Genomic DNA, 15,827 nt, shown 5'->3' with positions numbered 1-15,827 from the left:
AGCACAAAGCAACAAGCCCCCCACACTTCTGCTGAATTCAGAAGGTAGTTAGTGTCTTCTGAATGCAGCGATCAAGGTTTAGGAATACGTGGGAGATGCCTAGAACAAAGGGGAAAATACTGGAGCAGAGATTTAGCTCAGAAAATCTGAGGGGAGAAGATTCTGTCCTTCCTAAATCTGCCTTCTCCAGTGTAAGTATTTCACTTGAAAGGAAGGACTTTTCCTGGCAAGTAGAGGAATAACCTGGTTTTGGCTTTTTTTTCTTTTTTGGTGCTGTTATATTGCAGAGCCTTACATACTGGGACCAATAAAACCGGTAAAAGTCACGTGGCAAGAGGATCCACGTTTCCAAGACAGCAGTTCTGAGAGTGATGATGAGCCTGAGCCATCAGAAATTGGAAAGGACCGAGAAATGCAAGTTCCATTTGTATTGGTTCTCTCCTTGGTTGTCGTAGTTGGATGCTGTGGGCATATTAAGAGCAGCACTCAGGAAATGGGAAACGGACGTTGCACACCTCTGAGCAGTGAAAGTCATCTTGGACAAACCGTTTGTGCTGCACAGAGTCAAAACTCCCAGCAGCCCCTTTGATGTGAAGTTGAATATGAAGAGAGAGAAGTTGAGCACAAGAAATTAACTGGGTCGTTTTGGGTTGACCAAACCCAATCTGAGTTTGGCCAAAAGCCAAAGACACAGTCAGTTTTCTTTTAAAAAGTGGGGGTTTTTATAGAAGGCTCTGTTTGGTTACTGTGGAGTAAAGCTCTTCAATGTTTACCGTTTCTCTGAAGCGCTGCAGCTTTAACTCATGTTCATGGAATTTGGTAGTGCCTTTTAGGATGCTAAAATCCCTTTGTACTTGTCCAGGTTTCTTTCTTTACCCCACACGGAAAGTGCTAGAGTTTTCTTCCTCTCCAAAGATGATGAACGCCTAAGAGGTACAACTGAACTTATTCACCCCTTTTGTGTTTTTTTCCTTTTAAACTCTTACTGGAATTCAGTGAGGAAAAAATGCTGCCCGCTTATGAATGGTTTGTAGTCAACATTTGCCACCCTTACTTGGGGTCTAGGTTGTGGTAGCAGCCCGTGAGGAAGTCCTGGCAAAATAAAGGCTGAGCAGCTGTCTGGCTTTCTTGTCTTTCAGATAATTGCCTAGTAAATATCTGGACTTTTGGAGATTACCAAAAAAATAGTCACTGGACAAGTTGCCTAGACATTTTGGATCCTTTTCAGCATATATATAATCTTAGTGCTCTGTAGTCTTCCAGCCTATCTGATTTACAGCGCGTGTTAAAATGGAGATCTCAGTCCTTAGCCAGCATCAGTTTTCATCCTGGTGTTGAGCTTTTACTGGAGCAGCTGCTATTTCACTGCAATCTAGATTTCAGCATGTTCAGGAGAACTGCTGCTGCCTTTCATTCTTCGTAGTACACGAGGCTGTAACACAGAACATTTCTGTTGGAGCCCACGTGTGGTGGTGGGGGGAAGAGAATAGGAAGGATGCGAAGAATAGGGCTGCTGACTTTATTGCTGTGTTGCTCATGAGTGATCCAAGCAGCAGCAGCAGCAGAAGTGTTTAACCCTTATAATTGGTTCTTTGTTTTGTGCAGAAGGCCCAAAGTTATTTTGTAGATCTGTAGAGCTCAGTGAAGAAAAAGAGGATTGGGAAGACAGACGTAGATTATTGCTTGAGGTGAGTGTGAAACGTCCGTTCCCTGGTAACTGTGGCTGAAAGCTGAGCATGAGGAGGGAACAGGGCTATGAATCTGCATGAGAAATTAATTCAGGACCTCAACAAGAGCCTGAAACTTTGTAATTACCAGAGAACAAAAGTGGTTTAGTATACTGGTGTGTATAACATCAGGTTGTGACGTCACTCAGGTAAACCACTAAATCTCTGCACGTTACAGGACAGGACCAGCGACTTAACTGTACATAAAGAAAGTGTTCAAGAGAAAGAGTGAATTTAGAGACTTCTCCTAATAGTGGATTCAGAAACTTCTAATAATAATACGTTGGATTTTCACTATTTTCAGGAATGCCGGAAGAAGCATAAGGACGCCAAAAGAAAAGTGAAAGCAAACCAATAAAGCTTCTTTTACTGATGAGAAGTGTGTCATGTTTCTTCCTTGAAGAAGTTGCCAAACAATGTTACTTTGGAAATCCTTTCCAAGATCTAATAGGAAAAACTATTGGCCAACACTGTCAGCCTGTGTTTCTGAACAGGTATACATGTCCTGTGTCAATTCAAGGTTTGTACCAGGGGTTGGGGTTTTCTGTGTGTAGGGCTTCAATGTCAGTTGCTTCTCGGCCGGACTTTTGATAATTAGATCATGTAACGAAGACAACATTTTACTGTGTCCTCCTGTCCAGTGCTGCACAGGGTTGGGAAAGAGCAGGTAGCTCTGTGTCTATACATAACTTGCAGGGGCAGCACAGGAGCAGCTCCCAGGGCCTGGGGAACAAGGAGGTTCATGGCGCCGAGGACAAAGTGTCCAGAGCTCGGCATTGTCCGGCTGAGCTCTTCTGGTTCCTTCTGCTTCCAGCCCTTGCCGAGACACGGGTTCACTACAGACCCCGGGGTGCCACTTCCCAACTTAGCCCTCTTCCTCTGCCTCCTCCCTGCCTCCTGGATAAAGGCACTCCCTGGCATTGCACCAGCTGTGCCTCCCTCCTAGTTCAGTGAAGGCATCCTTGTCCTCCCAAGGTGCCTCTCCCATGGAGACAGGAAAATTGATGAACTCCCCCTGCCCCGGCATCAGGCTATTACCGCAGGCCTGGTTCCTACGGTATAGCACCGTGTCCCGCAGCCATAGGGAGGAGGAGGAGGAGAAGATCCAGCAGGCAGGAGTTGTGCAGCAAGATTGATTTATTTAATTATTTTACAAACTCTTTTATAGACTTTTTTCTTCATAGACTAATTGGACAAAGGGCCAGCCACCCCTTGGGGGTGATTGGCTAAAATCCTAAAATATCCATTGTCAAAATATTTTTCTACTATACCATAAACAAGACTTTTCAAGGTTGCAGGTGGCTTGGTTGTTTACATTCCCTGCTACCTCTTCTGTGAGAGAGAAAAGTCTCTCACGGACTTAGAAAATAACAAGAAAATCCTCGCTAGCAGCATTTTTGTATCTACAATTCCCCCTTTTTGTTTTATAAGATAACAACTCTACTATTAATGCCAAATAGAAATCTACATCAGTTATTAATTCTAAATATGTCCTTAAGGCTTTAACTATCTGACTCCATAACAAGAAATTTAAAGTTCAGTCTCTGCTTGTGGAAGGACCATCCCAGTCTCTGCTTGCAGAAGGACCATCTGCCTGATGGTTGACATCCTGGTCATCATCAGAAGAGCCATTAGGCTGATGCTCTACATTCTGGTCGCCATTTGGATGATTGGCGTTCTGGTCATCATTTGGAGGTTGCCTGTTCTGCCTCTGGTGCCGTAGGTCAGGGCGAACGCATTTTGAAGGTAGCCACTGTATCCCAGTATCTGTGGAAACGCAAGCATACCCACGACCCCAGACGATAAGCTCATGTGGGCCTTCCCACTGGTTAGTGAGTAAATTCCGCACCCAGACTTTTGCCTGGGGCAGTTGTCTGTCACCTGCAGACTGCAATGAGAAAAAATGATTCAGAATAACAGGATTATTTGAATTTTGTGGTACTGTAAGGTGATTAATGGTATACAAAGCTTTTGCTAGTCGGCTCTGTGGGGTTTCTCCATGCATTCCCCTTTTCTGTTTGTCCAAAACACGCTTCAAGGTACCATGAGCGCGTTCAACAATGGCTTGGCCAGTAGGAGAATGTGGGATACCAAAGGTATGGTCTACACCCCACAGGTGTAAAAACTGCCGCGTCTTCTCCGAGGCGTAGGCAGGACCATTATCGGTTTTCACAGAAGCTGGCACGCCCAGGACTGAGAAAGCCAATTTCCAATGGGCAATGACATCACGGCCCTTCTCTCCAGTGTGAGCAGTAGCCCACATAGCCAAGGAGAAAGTGTCAATAGACACGTGCACATATTTCAGCCGACCAAATTCTGGGATGTGAGTTACATCCGTTTGCCAAATCTGCAAGGCTTTCAGCCCTCTGGGGTTTACCCCCGCTGGCAAAGGCGCAGCAAGTCCATGACAGTCAGCACAAGCGCTGACAATGTCGCGCGCCTCGGTTGGCGTTAAATGAAACTGCTTCTGCAGGGTATGTGCACTTTGATGGAAGAAACCGTGCGATGCCTTGGCTTGTGCAATTTTGTCAGGCTGAGGCCCTACCCATGCAGGGTTTGCCAGCATGTCAGCCCTGGCATTGCCTTCCGTTAGAAACCCTGGTAAATTGGTGTGGCTTCGAATGTGCAGAATGTAATACGGATGCACTCGAGCCCGAATTGCAGACCACAAGGTTTGCAACAGCGAAAACAGAGCCGCATTATTCACCTCCTTCAGAAGGGAACAATCTAAGTGTTGGGTGATCTCTGCTACATAAGCAGAGTCAGTAACCAAATTCAAAGGTTCCTGTGAGAATCGCTGAAAAGCCATGGTAACAGCCCTTAGTTCAACTAACTGAGCAGAGTCTGACTCGGATTGGTGTGTTAATGAACCACCTCAAAGGCAGCGTAGGATACTGTGCGCTCTTACACACAGTGACCCCTGCTAAAATTTGTCCCAATCCGTACGCCCCAAGCTGCCAACACATCCCGTCCCCAAAGGTTACAGGAAGTGGTAGTAACATAAGGCCTAATTGTAGCTGTGTGTCCCTCTGAATCCTTCACCACCACAGGCCGTTCACTTAAATAGCTCTGTGTGGTTCCTCCTAATCCTGCGATGGCCGATCCCACCGGGGCTAAAGGCCATGAGGGAGGCCACGCAGAGAAGGAGATGACAGTTACATCAGCACCCGTATCAATCAAACCTCGAAGCTGAATCCGGGGTGGTTGGGCGCTTGGCAGGACCAGGGTACATGTCATCTGTGGCCTTTGGTCAGAGATGTCTGCAGTCCAGAAGGCCTGCGGAAGTCCCGTAGATCCACTGCCGTTATCTTCCTGAGTTTGTTCTACCCTGGGGACACAAGACTTAAAAGGCATTAATTTAGCAAGGCAGGTCTTTTCAGGAATAGTGACAGGGGGTTTTTGCGTGGAGACCATAGCGCAAATCTGGCCTTTAAAGTCAGCATCAATAACTCCTGAGTGCACTAAGATTCCTTGATGGGCAACATCAGGTTTTCCCACCAGCATCGCACTGGATCCCTGGGCTAAGGGTCCATATGCATCCAAGGGAACCTTATAAATACCGCTAGAGTCTAAGACGACTGTGGCTGCGGTGTGGACGTCAAACCCGTCTGATCCGTGGGTGCCGTCTGATCCCTGGGTGCTGTCTCTAGGGTGGCTGGGTAGGCCTGTGCCTGTACCTGTGCCACTCTCTGGGGGAGCGACTGCATCGGAGAGCAATTCCCCCTCCTTGCACCCCAGCGGAAGTTTCCCGACAAAGGCCGACCATCGGCATGAGTCCGGGATCTACAGTAGCCCGTACAATGGCCTGGCCTGCCACACCTCTTGCACTGGGGGATCGGTGTGTTCTCTTTTTGGCTCGGCTTAGGCCGCTTCCGTTTCTTCACCTGTTTTGGTGGCTTTGGTTCACGACCAGAAGATGCGTGAACAGGCTGCAGGAACGCAGCCAAGGCAGACCTTTTCTGGTTCCCAGATCCCACCTTAGCACAGGCCTCGACCATGTCTGTTACCTCAGGGTCCCCTGGTAAGGCATCTATGATTTTTCTGCACTCCTCGTTTGCGTTATCTCTCACTAACTGCCTTAACAACATCTGTCTTAACCCGTCATCCTCAACCTGCTTCTCAAGAGAAGCAGCGACTTTCTCTACAAAAGAGAGGAATGACTCTGATTTGCCTTGAACTATTTCAGTGTATCGCTTTCTGGGCGCAGACAACTCTATGGTTTTCAACAGGGCAGCCATGCCGACCTGTTGAGCTTGCTGCAGGATGCTAGAGGGCAAATTACCCTGTAGACTGGGATCAGAGAAGGGACCAGTCCCCATCAAAGCATCCACTCCTGCTGTCTGTCTAGGATCAGCAGCAGGGAGCTGCATATTTGCTAATGCAGTCTTGCCGGCCAGCTTTCTCCAGGTTTTCTCAAAAACTGTAAATTGTACAGGTTGAAATAGAATTTGACCTAAGTGTCTGATATCAAATGGAGAAAGCAAATCTGTATTTATCACCCTTATTATCTGCATAACCTCAGCAGAACCTAGCCCATATTGTGCCACCTTGGATTGGAGGTCCTGGGCAACTTTCCAGGCAATTACCTCATGCTTGTCATGCTCCCCTGAATCTGGGAGAGCCTTATACACTGGGAAAGCTTGGATCTCCCCTTTAGGGGAAGCACTACCATCCTGAACTTCTGGCACCGCCTGTGGATGGAGCGTAACAGCTCCCCGGTTACCCCCAGAATCCTCAGATCTATATGGCATTCCAAGGATTTTTAATGACCTCCAGTCACCCTCCTCCAATGCTCGCATCTTAAGGGACTCTAAGAAGCGATTATAATGCGTCGGACGCACTGTTACTGTGCAGTCCTGAAAGGTCCAGGGGCGAGACCGGCGCAGCCTTTTTCTTCGCCGCGCGGCTACAGCCGCCTGACGACCTGGGGCCAGCACCTCATCTGCCTCACTGCCTGACGAGGAATCATCAGGCAAAGGCAACTTTGGGGTGCTGGGAGTGAACAGAAATTTACGTGGAGGGGCACTTTGGCTAAGTTCGCTAGAGGCAGAACAGACAGGACAGACTGCAGCTGGCTGCGCGGCAGTTTTTGCACCAGTTTCTATACGGGAGGCCGTCTCGGCCAGCCCCGACCGAACTGGTACTGGAACCGCTGCCGCTGTCTCTGAGGCTACAGCTGCTCTCGGCGCCGCCGCCTCTGGCACAGCAGCTGCGTTCGGCGCGGTCGCCGCTGCCGCTGCTGTTTCGCGCTCCCCAGCCGCGCTCGGCGCTGCCGCCACCGGCCCGTTCTCGGGGGTCGCTCTGGGCGCTTCCCCCCCTGCCCGCTGCTCCGCAGCCGCCGTCTCTGGCCGCGTCTCCGCAGCCGCGTCCGGGTTTTCCCGCGGCTGCGCCGCTTCTGGGTTCGCCGCCGGCCGCGCCGTTTCTCGGCTCGGAGCCGCGTCTCCCGCAGATGGCGGGGGGGGGCGCGGGCGGCGCTGGTTCGGGCATTCGCCGATCTAGCAGGGTGAGGAGCTCCTCCATCCTTCGGGATAGGTTTGGCAGCTCCATCAGAAAAGGCAAATGCTGCATTAAAAGGTCGATGGCTCGGTTCTGCGACTGCGCAGAACAGTCCAGCGCCAGGGAGGGCAGCGGACCACACCCAGGGAGTCCCGGGGCAGGCACGCCCGGCGCTACGCCGGCTAAGAAGTTAGATCCAGGTCCATACGGAACCGAGCTAGGAGCCTCTCTGGGCATCCAAGTGGCTAAGCCGCTGATCTGAGGCCCTGGATAAGCCGTGGCCGCTGCCCAGCCGAACGGCAAGGCAGGCTGTGCGCCCTCCTGCTGCCTTGACCCCACCGCCTCTGGCGGCGCGGGGTCCCTGGGGGCTGTGGAGTCCTGCGATTGTGCAGGGTGAGCCGGCGCAAGCTCTGCCTGTGGAGCCGGGGGGGGTTTTCTGAATCCATTATCATTTTCCCCGGAAACCCAGTCAACGGGGCCCCCCTCGGACATTCCTCCGTCACTCATCACCGAGATAGGCGAGCCAGCCCTGCTATCACAGTCAAGGTCTGTCAGCAGGATAAATAATGAACGCCAGGTTTTGTATAATTCTAACGCTGCTGAGTCCCCAGTCGGGAGCTCCTGTCGGACAGCGCATCCGAGTTCCTGCCATAAGGCAAAGTCCAGGGCAGTATCTCTGTCCATGGAAATCCCTTTTAAAGTAGCCCAGTCTAATAATTCCCGAACTGAGTTTTCAGGAATGGAGGTGCGCAATATGCTAAACACACCTTTCCAGACCAGCATCGCAGCTTCGGTTTGTGAGCCGCTGTTTGCCATTTCTCAGTTCTGTCGGACCTCCCGGTCCCGGGGGACAAAGGAGAACAGCGTACCTCTAGAGGAATTCGGCTCGGCTCGCAGCAGCAGGACACGTCAGAGAGTGCAGATCACGTCGGGCAGCACCAAATATTACCGCAGGCCTGGTTCCTACGGTATAGCACCGTGTCCCGCAGCCATAGGGAGGAGGAGGAGGAGAAGATCCAGCAGGCAGGAGTTGTGCAGCAAGATTGATTTATTTAATTATTTTACAAACTCTTTTATAGACTTTTTTCTTCATAGACTAATTGGACAAAGGGCCAGCCACCCCTTGGGGGTGATTGGCTAAAATCCTAAAACATCCATTGTCAAAATATTTTTCTACTATACCATAAACAAGACTTTTCAAGGTTGCAGGTGGCTTGGTTGTTTACATTCCCTGCTACCTCTTCTGTGAGAGAGAAAAGTCTCTCACGGACTTAGAAAATAACAAGAAAATCCTCGCTAGCAGCATTTTTGTATCTACATCAGGCAGGTGCAGGGTGTCCCTGCTCGTCACCCCTTGCTTTCCAGGGGTCCCGCTGATTGTTCTAGAAGCCATTGATCTGGATTTTCCAGGAGCATGCCTGCAAAGACATGAATGAGAAAAGGCCAAAAGAACGGTTTGTGCTTCTCTTCTAGCTGTTTTTTTCAATTTATTTATTTGCTAGTAGGAAGGCATGGACCAAACTGGCAAAAGTGCCTTTCATGTGGGAAAAGCATCCTCCTGCATTTGACTTCTGAGTCGAGGACTGGTTCAAGCTCTCCAGTCAGCTGCACGCAGAAAACTCCCACTGAATTCTCTGGGTTTCCATCAGAGTCAGTGTAAAAGCTGACGTTTCTCAGGAGCTTAACACTAACTTTTCCATTTAATACTAAATGTCAAAGTTGTTAGTTCATAGGGTGACAGGATAATTGAGGTTGGGAGCCACGTGTGGTGGTCTCCAGTTTTATCTCCTGTTCCCAACACTGATCAGCAAGAGCATCAAATCAGGTTCCTCTGGGATTTCTCCAGACAGGTGTCAGGGAAAACGTCGCTCCACCTGGGGCAGCTTTTGAATCTGTCCAGTGCAAGAGAGCCCACAAGCTCTCTGGGCAGCCGACTGCCAGGGGCAGGAGCCCTGGAGTGGCACTGCCTGAACAGCCCCTTTCTGCCAACAGTGCCACCCTCGATGGCTGCCCCAGGGCCTGGCATCTGACCCTGCACTTGCTGCAGGAGCCCCTGCCCTGGTTGGGCTCTGACCAAAGGCTCGGACCCATCTCAGAACCTCGGTTCCCAAGGGGGCAGCCTCAAATGGGTGGCGTGGGACTGAGGCCATCGCTGCCCCCATTTTGGGTGCACGTTGCTGATGTCAGAGTGGCCATTGTGACCCGTGCGACCAAGGCCACAAGAGGGAACGCTGAGCTCAGGCCAGCGTGTGTCAGTGCGACCTGACAACGGGAGGGGAAGGTAGGACAGGGACAGGGCTGCCCAGGGGCCAGAGGGGCCCCACACCTCGGGGCTCTGGGCCTGTGCTGCAGGCTCACCTGCCTCTTCCTTCCCAGACACAGCAGAGGAACATCCACGGGAGACAGCAGTGTTCCTCGACGCTGTGACAGGAGGAGAAGGCGGACTGGAGCAGGGCTCACGCAGGGCTCACCAGGGAGTAGTGCCCTCGTGGCTCTGGGCCTGTTCTACAAACTCCCCACACTCTTCTTTCTCCCACAAAAGGAGAGGACGAGCCCCTGGAGAAGACCGCGGTGTTTCTGCACAGGGACTCACTGCTGACAAGAGCCATGGCAGAAGGGAAGCAGGAGGCCCCTGATGCCAGAGAGCCAGGTGAGGGCAAAGCAGCCCTCCCGCAGGCTGGCACAGGGGCTGTCGGGGCAGCCAGCGTGGGGCCCGGAGCGGAGGCAGGGGGAGGCAGGAGCTGCCCAGCCATGCTGGGGCTGGGAGCCTCCTTCCTCCCCAAGGGGGGCCCAGCCGGGCCAGGGGGCAGCTGTGGGGACACCCGTGCCCGCGCTGTCCCCTGCTCCCCAAGGCCTCCAGGCCTGCCCATCAGCCAGGCAGGCAGGGCCAGAGCAGCCCTTGGGGCCGATGCTGCGGGCTAAGAGCCCCGCAGAGGTGCCCGGTGCCATTGGCTCTGTCCCCTGCAGCATGCCTGCTGTGCCGCCGCGCAGAGGCTGACCCGGACATCTGCGGCGACAAATGGGAGAAGCACGGGCTCTGTGCCCACGTCTTCTGCCTGGTGAGCTGCGCTGAGCCTCTCTCCAGCACTGCAGTGGGCAGCCCCTGCCACTCTCTCCTCATCAGCTCCCTGCCTTTGCCACAGAATTTCGCCAGCCTCATTTTTCAACAAGACAGTGATCGGATTGGACTCAAGGGGTTTCGCCCTCGCGATATCCAACTTGCAGTCAGCCGGGTGGCTCAGCAGGTGAGAGCCTGACAAGAGCAGGGAGGCTTGTGCCAGGCGAGGTTTGCCAGGGCTTAGCCCAGACCCCACAAAAGAAAGGCCGGCCCTTCCCACCAGCTGTGGGACAAAAGTCTGGCTCCCAGCAGCTCCACAGAGGCTCTGGCACAGGAGCCTCTTCCTCCAGGCGGGTCTGTGGGCTGAGACCCAGCAGCGGCCACAGTCCTGCGCCCTGCCCGGAGCCGTGGGGCTGCCTGGGGAGGCCCGAGGCTGCCTCTGATGGGGCTGCTTGGCTCTTTCCAGCACTGCTGCGTCTGTGGGGAGACTGGGGCCACCATCATGTGCTGTCACGAAGACTGCGACAGATGGTTCCACCTGCCCTGTGCCAAGGAGGGTCACTGTGTGACTAACTACATAACCCCATACAGGTACGTCCTCTCCCGTTCTGGCCACCCCTGCAGAAGGACCCAGCACGTCTCACTTTGCCCATCCCTTTTCCCCCAGGTCCTACTGCCCTGAGCACTCCCCAGAACAGGATGCGACGGTGATTCCGGAGCCGGGCACCGAATGCCCCATCTGCATGGAGCCTGTGGAGGAGAGAAAGAGCTACACAACACTGGTGTGCCCAGCGTGCAAAAGGGCCTGGTTCCACAGGGACTGCATCCAGGTAGGAGCCATTCCCGCAGCCCCGGGGCACAGCAGGTGCTCAGCAGCACCAGGGCCTTGCTCACACTGCTGCTGTTTGCCCTGCAGGGACAGGCCTTGCGCGCTGGTGCATTGTACTTCCAGTGCCCCCTCTGCAGAGACGATGATGAGTTTCTTGTCCAAATGTTCATCATGGGGATCCGAATCCCCTTCAGGTCGGTGTCCTTCTGCCTGGCTCACAACACAGGAGGGGGCAGCTGCTGTGCCAGGGCCTGCCCCCGCAGTCCTGGCCCTGCCCTGTCCCGTGAGTTTGGGCTTCAGCTTCACGCAAGACTTGGAAAAGCACTGGAGGAAGAGCAGGGACAGCCTGTACCTCCAGGATGGTGGAGCAGCACGAGCTCATCGGCTTCTCCTTTCCTCATCAGAGAGCCAACATGGGAGGACAACGATGCCTTTGCAGAATTAGGAGACAGGCACAGCCAGTGCAATGCCAGGAAGTGCCTTTATCCAGGAGGCAGGGAGGAGGCAGAGGAAGAGGGGTAAGTTGGGCAGCTGCACCCCAGGGCTCTGCAGGGAACCTGTGTCTTGGCAAGGGCTCGAAGCAGAAGGAGCCAGAAGAAGAGCTCAGCCGGACAATCCCGAGCTGTGGACGCTTTGTCCTCAGTGCCATGAAACCATTTGTTTTCCCAGGCCCTGGGAACTGCTCCTGTGCTCCTCCTGTGCTGCTGAGGGCACCCACAGGCGCTGCTCTGGCCTCAGAAACGACACACCCAGCTGGGAGTGCGACAGCTGTGCTGATCTGGGCACAGGTATGAGGCAACGCAGCTGCGTGGCCCTGGGCTGGGGTCAGTGCCAAGGCTGGGCTTGGCAGAGCCTGTCCGCTCCTGGAGGGCTGGGGGCACCGCACTGGCCTGGCCTGGCCCAGGCCTGCTGGGCCCCTCTCATTCCTTCTTCCCCTTACAGCCCCCAGGGATGAGCCGGAGCTCTATGCCCCCAGGGATGAACTGGAGCTCAATGTCCCCAGCCTGGCTGGACAGTCAGGATTGGAACCTTCCCATGGATTGGAGCCTTCCCATGGCTCTGCACAATCCGAGGCCATCAGCCCCAACTCTGGCATCCTGGCACCATCGGGTGTGCCTCCCCTGTCTCCATCTCCAGAGACCAGCAAACGCAGCAGCGTCCAACATGCACCAATGGGGCAGCTGCTGCAATCTTCCTCGCTGGAGAGCAGCAGCCCCTGCATGGAGAGTGAGGTGACATCAAGGTCATCAGACACCAGCCATTCCAGAAGCTCTGGGTCTGACCGCAGGCGAAATCGCTCTCGCCGGCAAAGCTGGGCCTCAAATCCACCTGTCCGATCGAGGAGTCGCCGTGACAGGAGCCAGAGCACAGCACCAAGGGCTGAGACGCCCAGGCACAGAAGGACACCATCGGAGACATCCCCCAGATGCAGCCGCTCCCGCCAGCGACGTCGGGCCTCAAATCCACCTGCCCGGTCGAGGAGTCGCCGTGACAGGAGCCAGAGCACAGCACCAAGGGCTGAGAGGCCCAGGCACAGAAGGACACCATCGGAGACATCCCCCAGACGCAGCCGCACCCGCCAGCGACGTCGGGCCTCAAATCCACCGGTGCGGTCGAGGAGTCGCCGTGACAGGAGCCGCAGGACAGCACCAAGGGCTGAGACGCCCAGGCCAAGGGAGACAGCATCAGGGACATCCACCAGGAGCAACCGCTCCCGCCAGCGACGTCGGGCCTCAAATCCACCTGCCCGGTCGAGGAGTCGCCGTGACAGGAGCCAGAGCACAGCACCAAGGGCTGAGAGGCCCAGGCACAGAAGGACACCATCGGAGACATCCCCCAGACGCAGCCGCACCCGCCAGCGACGTCGGGCCTCAAATCCACCGGTGCGGTCGAGGAGTCGCCGTGACAGCAGCCGCAGGACAGCACCAAGGGCTGAGACGCCCAGGCGTAGGGTGACATTGTCGGAGACATCCACCAGGAGCAACCGCTCCCGCCAGCGACGTCGGGCCTCAACTCAGGCCTCGAAAAGCAGCATGTAGTGTCATCTTTTCTTTCTAGTCCGTCTGCTCTCTGCCGTAAGTGAAGGTGAGGAAGCTCAATACAGGGACCTTGAGATTTGCAGGTCTCTGAGAAAAGTGTATTAACTCTTGACATTGCTATTGGCAGGAATCTGTGCTAAATACCTGATTTCTATGTTACCACCTATTAAGTGAAAAGTCACTTAAGGGGGTGGCTAATTAAAAAGGACACTTGCTCCTGCCTTTAGACTCAAACCTCAGATGTTTCCCCACTGCTTCCCCTTGATAGTGAACCACTCCTTAATGGGCTTGGATACGTTTAGGGAGACAGAAGAGCAAGGTGGCTCTTAGGGAAGCTGTCTTTGGAAAGGACATGTGCTGTGTTGCTATCCTTGAACAATCTGATTTCAGGAAAGCCAAAAGGAAGAAGAAAGAAGAGAGTGAGACACTGCCTCAAGTGTCTGAAGAAATCTATTACGACATTGCTGCTGATTTAAAAGACTTGTTTGGACCTTCAAAGAACAAACCAGAAAACACTGAGGACATACCCTTGGGACAAAGAGGATGCGCAGGACTCTGTCCCAGCTGACCATCTGGGACCTTTGCCTGCGAACGACGTAGCTCAGGAGTTGAGTGCTTTCACTTTTCCTTCTTCGGAGACACACAGGAGTCGGGCATGAAAGAAGGTAACAGCAGAACCCTTCTAACGGTGCCATTCCTAGGAAGAGCTTAAGGCAGGCACTGCAGAGCAATACGGTGTAAAGAGGGTCTGGATCCAGGGGATTTTCAGCGGCAGAAGCCAGTAATTAGGCAGAAGCATTCTGATCTTCATTTCTACTTGCCAGGCTTGCGGTAGATTAAGGAGAGGTAACTCGTGCTTGCATCTCAGAGTTCTGAAAGGCGGGCTTTGAGAGAGAAGGCAGTGGGGTCTTTGCAGAGTGGTGAAAAAGCTTGTTGTCATCCCCTAAATTTCTCAAACAGGGAAAAAGGTGACACACCAGTCCTGGCAAGTTTCATAGAACCCAACCAGATTGCAAAGAAAATGTGTGTTAATGTAGAGTGAAGAGCAAAATCCTGGAGCTGACCCCAAGATTCAAGAATATTTTATTAGTTACTGAATTCTATTCTTGGACCTTTAGAGAATGGAAGCTGAATGACACATCATCATTGGCATGTCCTAACCTCAGATAAAATGAGGCCTTATGAAATGAAGATGAAACAATATTAAATCAAGTCACAGTCTTGTAGGAAAGAAAAGAAACTGTGCAAAGTTACCCAAAAGATTAAAAAACCCAAGGTGCTTTGTGTGCAACAGCACAAAGCAACAAGCCCCCCACACTTCTGCTGAATTCAGAAGGTAGTTAGTGTCTTCTGAATGCAGCGATCAAGGTTTAGGAATACGTGGGAGATGCCTAGAACAAAGGGGAAAATACTGGAGCAGAGATTTAGCTCAGAAAATCTGAGGGGAGAAGATTCTGTCCTTCCTAAATCTGCCTTCTCCAGTGTAAGTATTTCACTTGAAAGGAAGGACTTTTCCTGGCAAGTAGAGGAATAACCTGGTTTTGGCTTTTTTTTCTTTTTTGGTGCTGTTATATTGCAGAGCCTTACATACTGGGACCAATAAAACCGGTAAAAGTCACGTGGCAAGAGGATCCACGTTTCCAAGACAGCAGTTCTGAGAGTGATGATGAGCCTGAGCCATCAGAAATTGGAAAGGACCGAGAAATGCAAGTTCCATTTGTATTGGTTCTCTCCTTGGTTGTCGTAGTTGGATGCTGTGGGCATATTAAGAGCAGCACTCAGGAAATGGGAAACGGACGTTGCACACCTCTGAGCAGTGAAAGTCATCTTGGACAAACCGTTTGTGCTGCACAGAGTCAAAACTCCCAGCAGCCCCTTTGATGTGAAGTTGAATATGAAGAGAGAGAAGTTGAGCACAAGAAATTAACTGGGTCGTTTTGGGTTGACCAAACCCAATCTGAGTTTGGCCAAAAGCCAAAGACACAGTCAGTTTTCTTTTAAAAAGTGGGGGTTTTTATAGAAGGCTCTGTTTGGTTACTGTGGAGTAAAGCTCTTCAATGTTTACCGTTTCTCTGAAGCGCTGCAGCTTTAACTCATGTTCATGGAATTTGGTAGTGCCTTTTAGGATGCTAAAATCCCTTTGTACTTGTCCAGGTTTCTTTCTTTACCCCACACGGAAAGTGCTAGAGTTTTCTTCCTCTCCAAAGATGATGAACGCCTAAGAGGTACAACTGAACTTATTCACCCCTTTTGTATTTTTTTCCTTTTAAACTCTTACTGGAATTCAGTGAGGAAAAAATGCTGCCCGCTTATGAATGGTTTGTAGTCAACATTTGCCACCCTTACTTGGGGTCTAGGTTGTGGTAGCAGCCCGTGAGGAAGTCCTGGCAAAATAAAGGCTGAGCAGCTGTCTGGCTTTCTTGTCTTTCAGATAATTGCCTAGTAAATATCTGGACTTTTGGAGATTACCAAAAAAATAGTCACTGGACAAGTTGCCTAGACATTTTGGATCCTTTTCAGCATATATATAATCTTAGTGCTCTGTAGTCTTCCAGCCTATCTGATTTACAGCGCGTGTTAAAATGGAGATCTCAGTCCTTAGCCAGCATCAGTTTTCATCCTGGTGTTGAGCTTTTACTGGAGCAGCTGCTATTTCACTGCAATCTAGATTTCAGCAT

At 52.2% G+C, this 15,827-nt stretch overlaps 1 protein-coding gene across 1 annotated transcript; it reads left to right on the top strand.

Annotated features, from left to right (window-relative positions):
• Positions 1-9,830: 9,830 nt before the first annotated feature.
• LOC138117752 (G2/M phase-specific E3 ubiquitin-protein ligase-like) lies at positions 9,831-13,717 on the top strand. The gene is made up of 10 exons (XM_069028309.1): positions 9,831-9,873; positions 10,191-10,282; positions 10,367-10,468; positions 10,748-10,872; positions 10,949-11,111; positions 11,198-11,308; positions 11,519-11,628; positions 11,780-11,898; positions 12,053-12,874; positions 13,452-13,717. Exons 1-10 carry the CDS (start codon positions 9,831-9,833, stop codon positions 13,715-13,717), a joined length of 1,953 nt encoding a protein of 650 aa, XP_068884410.1.
• Positions 13,718-15,827: the final 2,110 nt, after the last annotated feature.

This window comes from Aphelocoma coerulescens, chromosome 12 (assembly GCF_041296385.1).
Source record: "Aphelocoma coerulescens isolate FSJ_1873_10779 chromosome 12, UR_Acoe_1.0, whole genome shotgun sequence".
NCBI classification, from domain to species: Eukaryota; Metazoa; Chordata; class Aves; order Passeriformes; family Corvidae; genus Aphelocoma; species Aphelocoma coerulescens.
Note: the sequence above shows the minus strand (reverse complement) of the source record. Positions and strands in the feature narration are given on the sequence as shown.